This window comes from Eptatretus burgeri, chromosome 17 (genome assembly GCF_056783735.1).
Source record: "Eptatretus burgeri isolate ZD-2024b chromosome 17, Ebu_testis_v1, whole genome shotgun sequence".
NCBI lineage: Eukaryota > Metazoa > Chordata > Myxini > Myxiniformes > Myxinidae > Eptatretus > Eptatretus burgeri.
This window is the reverse complement of record NC_140977.1, coordinates 46,797,653-46,811,641: the sequence shown is the minus strand read 5'-3', so window position 1 is coordinate 46,811,641 and position 13,989 is coordinate 46,797,653. Positions and strand designations below refer to the sequence as shown.

The 13,989-nt window shown below is 47.3% G+C and overlaps 1 protein-coding gene across 1 annotated transcript in view; it reads right to left on the bottom strand.

Moving 5' to 3' along the window:
* Nucleotides 1-1,360: 1,360 nt before the first annotated feature.
* The window catches only part of LOC147009981 (uncharacterized), a 47,210-nt gene continuing 34,581 nt past the window's right edge, over nucleotides 1,361-13,989 (bottom strand). Inside the window, exon 6 of the mRNA XM_085863277.1 lies at nucleotides 1,361-12,896. Coding sequence (XP_085719403.1) covers nucleotides 11,593-12,896 — 1,304 coding nt within the window. The 3' untranslated portion in view covers nucleotides 1,361-11,592. The remainder of the gene's footprint in view (nucleotides 12,897-13,989) is intronic.

The following is a 13,989-nucleotide window of genomic DNA, read 5'->3' as shown; positions in this document are numbered from 1 at the left end:
GCCGACTCCGTCAATTTTGGAGAAAATTGCGTAAATTCCTTCAAAAATGTTCTTCTTCTCCAGATCCATCAATCAGAACGCTGCCAAATTTGGGTTACAACATTAGGACAGAGACCTGATGTTAAATTGTGGCGGTCATGCTGATCACGTGACTTAGGTAGATCAAAATGGCAGTCGCGTAAGTTCCTTCATAAACCTTCTTCTCCAGACCCCCCAGTCAGAATTCCACCAAATATGGGTTACAACATTAGGATAGGATAGGGATGTTAAATTGCAGAGGTCATGCGGATCACGTGACCGGAAGTGTGTCAAAATCACCGGCTTAGTCAATTTTTGGGGAATTCGCATAAATTCCTTAAAAAATCTTCTTCTCCAGACTCACCAGTCAGAATGCTACCAAATGTGGGTTGTGATATTAGGACAGGGTCGTGATGTTAAATTGCAGAGGTCATGCCGATCACATGACTGGAAGTGTGTCAAAATGGCGGTCGTGTAAATTCCTTCAAAAATCTGCTTCACTCGACCCACCAGTCAGAATTCTACCAAATTTGGTTTACAACATTAGGCCAGGGCCCAGATAAGCTACAGGCCCAGTGGTCCTATTTTTCTTCATTATCTCGGTGAAATTAAACGTTTTTCCAAACAAAAATCTCGCGATAACTTGTGCAGATCGAGATCTCGTACACAGATCACGACGAACCGGTCATTGAAGACCGCGCAGGGACCGTGGTCCTGTGCTGTCATACATTGAAAAACCATTTTGTTGGATTGAATCGTCTCGGCGTCTATGACAATGTCTGTTCAGCATGCCCCAAGAGAATGGCGAGGTTTGTGGACATTTGTAACTCTTTCTTGTTCCTCTACAAGAGTGAGGCTCATTGGAAGTGCAAGGTTAAATTGACGGTGGGGGTAGTGGGGTAACAATCGGGCACAGTCCGTAAGGCAATAACTAAGAGGAAGGAAAGAAACATTGAAATCAGCAAGGGAGAAAGTAGGGCTCATGGGTCAGGATGGTGGATGACATGAGGTGGCGGTGCACTGGCTGCTTCAAGCTCCGGAGGGAAGAGTGAGACATCATGGCTTCTCGGAGGTGGTTCCATTGACGGGAGAAGCAAGGAACAAAGAAGTCGAGGTGTGCAGTCAACCTAAATTTTGTAAGTTTATCCAGAAATGAGTAACTGAAAGTACGTTAATCCCCAAAGTTACAACCACACTCCCAAGGTTGCACTCACCCTCTCAAACCAAGTACTTTAAAATAATTATAACGGTGTCGTGTGTTGAACAGCAGTACAGTAAGGTTGTGCAAAAGCTTTCTGAATTGGAGATGTCATGGCAAAGGCATCATGGTATCTCAAACAACTGAAACTGATAACTTTTTATTTAGAACACTGAAAAGAAAAGAAAAAGAAACAATCCAAAAAGAGCATTTAAGATGGCAAATTGAGAAGACATATGACAACAGCTATCAAATGGCACATTGAAACATTTTCTGGGACAACGGAAAGAGGCAAAATGAAACAAATCTAATATATTGCTACGGTTCTAGGAACTGTATGCATTCAAACATAGAGCTGACCCAAAGTTAGTTATGCCGTTAAGTATATGTGTAGACAGATCCCCTCCTTGTGTTTAGTGGGAAATTGAAGGGGTGCATTGTGATGTTTTTTTAGTTAGGGTAATAAATCTTTATATCCCATCCCCCATCATGATCCACTGTCCACCTGCTGTATCCGAAGGCCCGTTGGCCGGGGCAAAATCTTTGTGTTGTGGTTTCTTCTTGATGAGTCCGGACACGCGTGGAGGGGGGGGGGACGGGTTTCTCCCAGCATGGCAGAAACCCTGCCCAGAAGGGGCGAACCCATGGAGGCCCTGTCCAATCAGGGCGGACAGTGGCGTCGGCTTGACCAAGGCCCCTCCCCGCTGAGAGAGATCTTTGGATTGCGATGCAATCCTCAGGGTAGAGTCCTTGGCTGGGAGATCAATTACGGCACCATCCTGAGAGGGGAGAGAGAGGATTCTGTGTAGGTCGGCCATGTTAGCTGGAGTCTGAGGTTGGAGAGAAACAGCGTTGGAGTGAGACAGTGGTTGGAGTGAGACGGTTGGAGTCGTGGGTTGCCAAAGAAAGGAGGGTCGTGACGCGGAGGGACTGCCCGCGTCTCACCTCGGCGGCCCGTCTGTTGTGCTGGTTTGAGGGTGCCCAATCTTGACCGGGTCTCTCGTAGGTCCTGGTGGCGGTCCTGATCCCCGTCTCGGACTCTGCTCTACCAGGGCTCCTTCGCGGACACGGTCTCCGTGCGTGTGGCTGTGGGCCGAGCTGCACGACTACTGACAGGTGCCGCACCACGGAGCATCCCTTCCCTCCAACATGCAGGTACCCCAAAAGAACTGCGACCTCAGCTCACCTCCCTCTCTGGCTGTGGGGGTCCTTTGCAATACATTTGGGTTTATTTTCGTCTGAGTGTGTGGCGCCGTCTTTAAGTAGAACTGTTTAAGTGTTTGATCATTGTAAATCTTGACTGTATATCCCACGATAAGTCTGCTCTGAGTCCTTTTGTAAAGTGACTGTAAATAAACCATTATTAGAAATGTTCCCAGTTCGTTTTCGTCTTTTCCGTCATTGGTCCAGCATGGTTCGGATCTGAGTTTAGCCGGGTTTTTATACCCGATAATCCGTTCTTTCTAGCCGGTACGACCTTGGCAGATCCGTTCGCTGCATCCGAATCGGAAAGGTAGTTGGCAGTTGGTAGTCGGGATAGTGGTCCGGTTCGGGCAAGGCGTACTGAGGGCGTGGTTCCCCAGTCGCCGAAACCGCGTGGTTAATTAGGTAAATTGGTTCTAGACAAAAATACCCTACACCACGCGGTTGAGATATTGGCGTCCACGGTCGGTGGAAGCACCCAGGTGGGCAGAGCCTCACGGAATTATCCGAGAGCTTCTTCTTCTTTTGGCTGCTCCCTTTAGGGGTCGCCACAGCGGATCTTCCGTATGATCCGCATAGTGATTTGGCACATGTTTTACGCCGGATGCCCTTCCTGACGCAACCCTGGTCGCCTCTTACGACACAGGGATATGGTACACCTATTTTAACCGGGGTATACACCGGCCCAGTACAATGGTACTCATTTCGCCGACCTCGGAAGGATGACAGGCTGAATCAACCCCCTGGTGCATTAATTCAGTGGCCCAACGGGGCTTGAACTCAGGACCTTTTGGATCCCAAGCCGCTGCCCTAACCACTGCGCCAACACCAGGCTGGAATTATCCGAGAGCGACGGCCTACAATTCCGGAGAGTATGGAGGGAGGCGACGTAACCTCCCCACCTAGTGGTCGTTCTCACCACCAGACTTCCGGCCCGCAACAATATAAACTGCACGGAGGAGCAGATGGAACAGGAAAGGGATAAACAAAAAACGAAGTTGAGAAAGTCGAGTACCTGACCCTACCTGGACCTATCGCGAGATCTACTCTGCATCCATGAACGCATTTGTAGTGCAGTGATTGTGTTCTTTTGTGCCTCGAGGTCAGAACGAGTCCTGAATGTGTTTTCATAAAGATGAGTTTCATACATACCCTCAAGGCTGGCACGATGGTCGAGAAGTACGCACATGCGCCTCTAAGCTGTGTAGCCTGAGTTTGAACCCCGACCCATAATAAAACTGTCATCTCAGTGTTTCACAGACGGTAAGGTGGCTGGCTTAAGATAGTGTATTAGGGTCTTGAGTTTGAGTCCCTCTCGAGCCGTTAAATAACACCAGGTGGGTTGACTTAGTCTGTCATCCTTCCGTGGTCGGCAAAACGAGTACCAGCTTGCCAGAAACAAGGGGTACTGACTGCATGAGCGACACAGCCACACTCCTAACAATGATGCAACGAGCAGCCATAGGATGCATATGAAATAATAATAAACAGGCAGGGTGATTCATCAATGTGTGTGCTGTCCTAAGGATGGACGTTAAATGGAAATCCCGTCTGTCAGCATTCATTGGTGGACATTAAAGATCCCATGGTGTCCTCGGCGAGCTATCACCGGCACTATGGCCAAATTACAAATTCCTTCCTTAACCAGCAGAGGACAATGCATCAGTCGCACAGCCTTGCCCTCAGCCAATGATGCATACCCTCTTGCGGTCTCAGTTGCTGATGATAATGGGGAGGGAGCTACTGATGATTGGGGAAGGGTTATGATGATGGGGGGGGGGGATGAGAATGTGCTGATGTGGGGTGGGAACGGAGGGGGGAAGGTTACTGATGATGTGGAGGGGGGCAGAAGGGGAAAAATTCGTGTTGATTGGGGGAGGGAGGTCACTGATGATGGGGGAAAGACTCGTGTTGCCTTAGTGGTTGGGGTGGCTGACTTGGGATCCTAGGGTCTTGAGTTTGAGCCCCATTAGCTACTTTATTAACACCAGGTGGGGTTGACTCAGCCTGTCATCCTTCCAAGGTCGACAAAATGAGTACCAGTGTACCTGTAGCGGGGCACAGCATCAGTGGCACAGCCACTCACCAAAACAATGAGAGCTACCCGGTAGCCAATCTGCCATACGCAAGAAGATGGGGTGGGGGAAGGTTACTGTTGATTGGAGGCAAGGAAGGGGAGAATTGCGTAGCTTGGTGAGCTCACAGAATCACCTGCAAGTTCCATTCGGGGTAAAAGTGTCTTCACGGACACCGCGTGTCCATATGGATGGTATATGTCAAAGGAAGGCTGCAATGATCATTATAATGATTTTACTGCCATGTATCTAAACCTTACTTTGCGAGTCAGGTTGTTTCGTGCAGATTGCCTTCGGGGTTTGAAGTGTACATATGGACAGAGCTGTGACGATGGAACAAGAACTACACAAGATGTACAAAAGCACCCAGGTGGGCAAAGTTTCGTCATCGTTGGAGGAGGAGGTTGAGGCGGAGTTTGTTTGACTCAGTATGAGCAAGAAATGAGACATTTTGGAGAAGCTCCTGAGACAGCCAAACCTTGACACTCTTTCCTGAGTTGTACTAATACATATTATAACAACTGTTTCTTGTTTTCACCCACCACGGAATCATAGTAAAGTGAGTAGTTATTGTCTCTCAAGTTTGATGATGTTCTAACGGCGGATGATTGTCTTATTATAATGACGATTATAAAACACATGATTGAACCATTTCATTCCATTACGATTTGTACTGTTCAACCTTTGATCTGTTTATGTTTGATCACCTTAATGATTTATTAATGTGACTTAATGATTTATTCATTTATTTGTGGCAGCAGTTACCGTTGTATCAAAGAGAGCAGTCAAGAATCTCCTGTGCCTTTGCCTGTTCATGATAATCTTTGAACGACGCATTGAAACTTGCTGGTGGGATTAATACTACACGTTAACTGATGCCAGTACAAAGGCCTTTCCACAAAGAAAACCAGTGTGTGTAGTATTGTTTGTGTTCGTAGCTATCTTACGTGTTGTAATTGTTATTTTCCCAATGTGAAATTGAAACACAAAATAAACCTCGTCTGTTCACCTCCTCCGTTTTCTTCGTATAGGAACAGCAAGCGCGGCACATTCTGTTCCTTCATTGCTTGTGTGCAAATGTCAGGATGAGTGATTGGAATGTTTCCACTGCACCTGAATTTCAGGATTGAAGATAAAAACCAACCACTTGAGGATCTGCAGAGAAACAAAACCTGTTTTAAACAAAGATCAGAATAACATCAACAAAGGACGATCACCATCACACCGTCAACACTTCCAAACCAACAACGGAAATCTCTCATCGAAGCTGGCGGACACGCTTACCACTTCAAACCTTTCGTTTCAAACATTTCAAACCTCTTCGAAGATCGCATCACACGACCTAGGTTGCTTCGCCTAAAATTTAGATTCGTCACGTGGTTGCCTGTCGAAGATTAAAAGGCCGCTATTCAACCTGGAATCATTGACCCACATTACCTCTGCGATTGTTTGAACGGTACTCACCAGATTCAAACCAAGCAACCGGAACACTATAACCAGCGGAACACTATATCATATATAATATATATCATATATTATATATGATATACCTATACATCTAGTTATATAATATATAATATAGTGTTGCGGTTGAGGAAATTCGCAAACCACCATTCAGGTCCCGTAGGTGAGATATCTCTGTAAGTACATGTGTAGTTAGCCCCAAACCCGTTGTTTAGAGGGAATAAATGTGATTCATTCGGGCTGCGACCCTTTGAGATAGCCGTTTTTCTTTTCTATCTTTATTTTGAACCAACCACGTCTTAACCGCCATCACACAACAACGCCAACAGCCACGACCTTTACCTTCACAACTCGCTCCCGCAAACATCGCATCACTGCCATTCCAAACGTCGCCATGGCCACAAACCACCACAATAAACCCTCCACCACCTTCACCTCTCCTTCTACCGCCATTCCCACACCACTTGTGAACGCCGAGCGTCAGGCTGTCCTGGCCTCGTACGGGACGTGCGCCGAACCGCGAGTGCAAAGTGTGGCCTTTCCGAGGAGAATTCGGATCAGGAATGATACACGCCCACTTCTGATCCGTCCAATCAGCAAGCGCGGGGTGGTTTGGCCCCGCCTCCAGGCGCGTCGGAGTAGAATCGGGATATGCAAATTCTCGGATCAGGGGAGACTCACGCCCCTTTTCCTCCGTCCAATGGGCGAGCGTGGCTCCACCCCCGAGCTCGTTCTGATCCAGAAATTTGCATATGGGTTCTCCTGCCGGACTATAAAGCGCCGAGCGCAGGGTCGAGTCGGGCTCGGTCGAGAGAGTCAAGTCAGTTTTGGAGAGCAGAGTGTGGCAGCAGCAGAGTGTGGCAGCGGCAGTGAGTTTCGGAAGAGTCAGTCTGGAGAGGGCGGAGAGCCGAGTGGAGCTCGCAGTCTGTCGGGGTTCGGAGTCTGTTGGGGAGCTGCAGAGAGGGGAAGCCTGGAGCTTGGAGCACGGTCGAGTCGGGTTGGAGCGCGGAGTGAGTCGGGAGGCGAGGGCGTACAGGTGGTTTGCTGCAGTCGGCTGAGGAGAATTGCGGAGGAGACCGGATAGCTCGGGTCCGAGGTAAGGAAGACGGCGGTCGGCGACGAGCTCGCAGTGGAGTCGCTCGTCGCGGGACCCAAGCAAGCCAGCTATCCTCTTTCCCCAGAGCATCAACAATTCCCCCTTCCCCCCCCCCCCGCGCTGAGATAGTGCGAAAAAGGGGGGGGGTGTTCCCACCCCACTCCAAGCAGTGCCAACGAAACCCGCGAAGGAGCGCGGAGTCGGGGCACCGCCGCGCCGCCACATTTGCGGCTCATCACAAAGACATGGGTAGGATCCACCCGGTCTCGCGGAACACAGGCCCTATCTGCCCCCTTGTCTTTGAGGATGGCCCTTTTCTTTTGCTTTTGAGTAAATGTGTTGTTAGCGCCGTCTGTAAAGTAAAACTGTTTAAGTGTTGCCGTGTGCTCGTGTAGTCGGTAGTATCTCTGCATTGTTGTGTTTCTTTTGTTGCAATTGCTTTAGGTGCATAATTGTTGTAATTGTATGTGTGCTCTCCGTGTGTCGCGGAATAAATGTGCATTATATTGAACTGTTTTTCCCGTTTCGCTTCGTCTTTTCTTTAATTGAATCTCCATCTTGCTTCACGTAAAGGGTTGGTAGTGGGCTTAATACGCCCGATAATTAATCGGAACCGTCGAGGCCGACGATAACACCGCTCGGTTATCCCGATAGTACGGAACGGGTCGCTTAAGTGGCCCGTGTCCGGAGTCGACCTGCGGCGAGGTGCGATCGCCCGGTCTACCCTCCGCGTGGGTACTTAGGTAGGTCGAATTTGGCGAACAACCCTATCCTACGCGGGGGGCCGATTGGCACGATCGTGGTGAGGCCGAAAGGCCCACCCGTGACTAGCTCCCGGCGTTAGTCCGAGAGGGTCACGACAGAATTGTCCGTCCGGTGGGCGACGTGCCGCGATTCGAGTTACGTGGCCGTTCGCATGCCGGCGGGCGCGAATTCGCAACAATATAAAAGAGGTTTGTGTGTATGTCATTGTTACCTCCATAATTCAGGTTTCAGAAGGTGGAAGAACGGAGCCCTCCCAGGATTCGAAATATCCAACTTCGTTTCGCTGAAGGATTGTGATTCATGGCCTAAGTTGTGAAGTTTTCTTGTTCTCAGAGTTTTGTTCGGAGGGCTCTTTTCAGGATTGTCATTGAGCCCCGCACAGTGTCCAACTGTAGTTTGTTAGTAGTAATGTTCCCAGGGATGATTTGTGGGATCTTTGTGAGGTTCTTCATCCTTCACGTTGCTCCAATGATCACTGGTACAATTTCGGAGATCTTCAACTTCCAGGATCTTTTCACTTCATTCTTAAGGTCTTGATATTTGGTAATTTTCTTGATTTCTGCGTTATTTAGACCAAAATCACTGGGTATTGAAACGGCAATTAACAATGCCTTCTTTTCTTTTTTGTATCTGAGTACTATGTCCAGTCGTAATGCTCTGTTTTCTGTGTTCACGCTGGATGGGATCATCAGGTCCTACATGAGCATTATGTCCTTGTTTTCAGTGATTGCTTTTGGTTCATGTTTTCAATGATTGCTTTTGGTTCATGTTTGCATGAGTTTTGTGGAACTGAAAGCCAAAGGGTGGAGGGTGTCACTCTTAAAAACAGCTTAGGTAAACAGCTTTTGTGGGTAGTGATGCCCTTTAAAAAGGTTGTCTTAACAGTAGCCAAATGCCTCATCATCTAACTAGGGACACGCATGAATGGATGAACGAAATTCCCACTGTCCTGATCAACTAAGCAATGAAACCACAGCCAAGAGAACGGGCCTGGCAAAATCAGCGGGGAAAGAAGACCCTTTTGAGCTTGACTCTAGCCCGACTCTGTGAAGGGACTCGAGAGGCGTACAATAAGTGGGAGGCCTGCCAGGGCCCACGAGATCAGACTCCATGAGGGGTGCAGGCGCGGGGTGCCTTTACTAAACCCGGTAAGACAGAAAGTGCAGTTCCCCAAGTCAGGGGAATGGAGGGGGGGGGGGGTCCCGCTGGCAACCCACTCCCGGGACAGTTCAGGGCAGGGAGTTTGACTGGGGCAGTATGCCTGTCAAATGGTAAAATGCAGGTGTGAATGTGTGTCAAGCCCTTTCTTTGAGGTCTATACAATTCCATACCCCGAGACCAATCTCCACCAAATTTTGCTTACGTGCTGGGGGTACCCAGTGTTTGCTCATGGGCATTCTCCCTCTATCCCACCACTTTGCAAAGGAGATAATTTTCTGCATGCATGTGTGTGAAGGTCTGAGAACAATAGAAAAACCATGGTGAGGCCAATCTCCATCAAATTTTGCATTTGTGCTGGGGAGGAACCCAGGTTCAGGTCAGAGACACAACCCTTCCCCCTCCTCCCTCCCTAAGCAGGAAAATTGTATGTATGTGTATGTGTACAACTGAAAATCAATCCCCTTGATGGTTTACGGAAGTCCAAATATCCCAATCTTGATCGGATGACCAAACTTGTGTACATATATATTTACCAGTTGCTGTTGTGGAGGCTTCCTTCCACATATTTCTTGTTCATCGTGCAAGCTGGATATTTTGTGATTGTCACTATCCCCACTTCTCTATGTCGGGCTTGTATATGTGCATAATATTGTCCCGGTACCTACATCGACATGATAACCGGGCGTAGTGGCGTGCGCCTGGAATCTGGCTACTTGGAGGCTTGGGTTGGAGGATCGCTTGAGGACGGGAGCCCTGCACTGGGCCGTGCTATGAGAGGGTGTAGGGCAGCCTGGAATCATGGCGAAACCCAATCCTTATCCATGTGTTGTAAGAGACGACCAGGGTTGCGTCAGGAAGGGCATCCGGCGTAAAACCTGTGCCAAGTCACTATGCGGATCATAACGGATGATCTGCTGTGGCGACCCCTAACGGGAGCAGCCGAAAGACGTACAACAACAACAACCTACATCGACATGATGACCTTTCATGGAATCTGATAAATTTTCGTTTGAAGTCCAGCATCAAATTCCTTTTCCAAATCGGATGAAAATATTGGGTCAGCCATTCCGCACAAGGGCAAACACGGCATGCACGTAATCTCTCAAATCGTTTCTTCTTTTGAGGACGTCACAACCAGAGTTTTAGATCTGCACTGGTCATGTGATTTAATTATACTTTGCTTTTAGAGCCATTACCAATGACTTGGACTTATTTGCCCATATGTCTCAAATAATTAGAAAAACAAAACATACATTGTGTTTCATTTAATACCCACGTACCTTCATTTTAAAATGAAAAGGTTTTCTTTTATTTCCAACACCGCGACCCTTTAACATCGAGTTGAATGTGGGAAATGCTGGAGCTTACTCGAGAGAAAGAATAATGGGTGACAAAGATTGCAACACAATTTCGGCCGCATCATAGGGCAAATAAAGTTCCATTAAGCCCCACCTTGCTGACGCATAAGGTGCAAGAGGTCGGTGGCATCACGCATGGTTAAATGGCATAGAGCGATGGACCTGTGCGGCAGGTAAATCGCCAATGGTGGACAAGACATGAGATCAGGAAGTGCAGTGATGAAGGCCAGCCAATTAAGGCACCTGCTCAAATGAAATTCCTCATAATGGAATAAAGCTGGCAGGATGGCCTGCAAGTATGCACACTCGCCTCCAAGCTGCCCACTCTGGGTTTGAATCTCAACAAGGCTATAAAATGCCGTGCAGGTGTTTCGCAGGCAGGTTTATGCAGGGCATTATGCATGCGGAGCATTTGTATGGCTTCTTTCTCGTGTTAATTTTCTGGTGGGTCTTTAGATTGTTTGGCACCTTGAAGGCCCAGTCGCAAACCGTGCATTTGAACGAGTAGATTTCACCCATGTGAGTCCTCAAGTGTTCTCGCAGGTTTATTTTACTCTTACTGCTGGAGGAACACTGACAACATACATTTTTTTGAACCGTTCTTTCTGGAACAAAAATTAAACAACCAAAACCAAGTGCATTGTTGTTAAGTGCAAAGAATAAACTAGATTCCTTCCCCCTCAAGCACCCTTCTCTCATTTCACAAGTCCTCCAGGATTTCCCTTCACCACGATTGAACGTAGATGTTTGACGTTAAATCTGTGCATTTGAATCTGAATGAGATTAGTACTACAACACGTGTGATTACGAAGGTCAGCCAATTTCAGTCAATGCTCAAATGAAATTCCTCATGCACCTTTACAATGGAATAAGGCTGGCAGGATAGCCGAGAGGTATACACACTCACCTCCGAGCTGTCTACCCTGGGTTTGAATCTCGAACGAGCTATAAACCTCTCACCCTGGTGCTTCACAAGCAGGGCGAGGCATCAGCTTGTGCATCGTCCCTTGGACGGACGATAAACTCGGCGCCCAACTGCCAGCATTAGTTGGTGGACGTTAAAGATGCCACGGTTGTCCTTCTTGAAGAGTAGGTGAACTATCGCCAACACTCTGAACAAATTACAAATTCCTGCTCCAACCCACAGAGGGCACTGCATCAGCGACACAGCTGCATCCCCAACAAATGATGCTCCCCGCAGCCATGTGCTGCATATGAAAGAAGACGCCAATGGAATAAGTCGCAGGTGCTCTTTCACAAAAAGCATAAAAACGTCTTCCCCTCGTTGTGCGTTTGCATATGGGTCAACAGGTGATTCAGCGTCTTGAACAGTATCCTACATACAGAGCACCTGTACGGGGTTTCATCCGTGTGAATCTTCTCGTGTGTTATTAGACTGGCTGGGGTTACAAAGGCTTCGCCGCAGAATAAGCACTTGAATTTTTTCCTCGTGTGAATTATCTCGTGCATTCTTCGATTGTACGAAGTCACGAAGGCCTTCTCACAGACGGAACACTTATGTGGCCTTTCACCCGTATGAATCCTCTCATGCATCTTCAGACTGGAGGAAGTGATGAAGGCCTTTTTACAAATGGAACACTTAAATGGCCTCTTCCCGTCATGGATGTTTATGTGCAACTTCAGGTAAGACAGCCTTTTGAAGGCTTTATCGCAAAAGGAACACTTGAACGGTTTTTCATCCGAATGAATTTTCTCATGCTCTTTCACTCGCTTCAAGGTCCTGAACGCCTTCTCGCAAAAGGAGCACTTGACAGGCCTCTCATCCGTATGGGTTTTCTCGTGCGCACTTCGTTGGGACGACGTTCTGAAACCCTTGTCACAGACGGAGCACTTGCACGGTCGTTCGCCTGTATGCATCATCTTGTGTATCTTCAGTTCAGATGAGATCGTGAAGGCCTTCTCACAGAAAGAGCACCTGAAAGGCCTCTCATCCGTGTGGCGTTTCTCGTGTATCTTTAGTTCGGACGAAAACCTGAAGGCCTTTTCGCAAACAGAGCATTTAAACGGCCTCTCGCCTGTGTGAATCATCTCGTGCACCTTTAGGTTCACCAAAGCCTTAAATGCCTTTTCACACAGGGAGCACTTGAAAGGCCTATTGTCCGTGTGACACTTCTCATGCGCCTTGAGCTCAGAAGAGATTCTGAATTCCTTCTCGCAAACGGTACATTTAAATGGCCTCTTGGCCTTGTGAATTTTCACGTGCATTTTTAGATAATATGACGATATGCAGGCCTTTGTGCACGCGAAGCATTTGTATCGCTTCTTTCTCGTGTGAATTTTCTGGTGGGTCTTTAGATTGTTTGCCGTCTTGAAGGCCCTGTCGCAAACCGTGCACTTGAACGAGTAGATTTCACCCATGTGAGTCCTCAAGTGATCTCGCAGTTTGATTTTGCTTTTACTGCTATAGGAACAGTGACAACATACGTTTTTCCAACGGGTTTCCTTGCGTTTCAGCTCCAAGGTCTGTTTACACGAGACTGCGTTGTAAGCACAGTGGGACAAGCTCGAGAAGTTTTCATTAAGCTGAACTCTTCTTTCTGGAACAAAGAACAAACAACCAAAACCAAGTTTGTTATTTTTAAGTACAAATGATAAACGAGACTCATTCCCCCTCTCCCCCTCCCATTTCACAAGTATTCTCAGATTTCCCTTTACCGTAATTGAACGTGGATGTGTGAAATGTGGATTTGAATCCGAATCGGATTAGTACCACGACACGGCTGCACAAATGGCACAAATGATCATTTAGTTTGTTTCGGGCTTGCTTACTGGATACTGAACCTTGTGTGGAACTGTTTGATCGGGTTGAGTATGTCAATACTATGCAACAGCAAACCTGATTTGTGTGCGGCAGTAATTGGCAGCCATGATGTCAGGAGAACCGGGGAAGAGCATTTCTTTGGAAACCTTTCAGAAATGGCCATTTATATGAACATTTTGCTGTCAATTATGGCAACGATTACGGTGACGTCAATTTGGTTATCTGGTTCCGTCAAGTCGTGTCGGACTTCTGGTGACATTCATGATCAGATTTCTCCAAACCCAGACATATCCTGCACTATTCCTGAAGCTCTGGCAGAGAAAGCTTGGTTGCATCCTTTACCCCATCCATCCATTGCATAAAAGGTCTGCCTTTTCCTCTTCTTCACAATACTATACCCAGCGTTATCAACTTCTGCAGACTTTCATTTTCTGCACGCATGATGTGTCCAATCAAAGTATGACAGTTTCTGTTTTAGCATTAGTGCTTCTAATGTACATGGTGGTTTAATTTACTGAAGCACCAATTTGTCTCAGACAACACATTTCGAAACTGCCAATCTTCTTCCTTTCTTTCTTCTAGTCAGGATGTTGTGCGTCTTGTCATGAAAAAGAAACAAAGATCTATTTTTCACTTTCAACTAAAATAATAAAATTGCCCATTTTGGAGCAATAAGACCAGGAACTAATTTACTCATATCTATCTATCTATCTATCTCTGTGTCTCTATGTGTCTGTGTGTCTGTGTGTGTGTGTCTCTCTCTCTCTCACTCTGTGTCTCTGTCTCTCTCTGTGTGTCTCTCTCTCTGAAAATGCGTTCAACGCAAATCTAAATGGATTAGACAAATCCATTTACACAGTCAGTCCTTG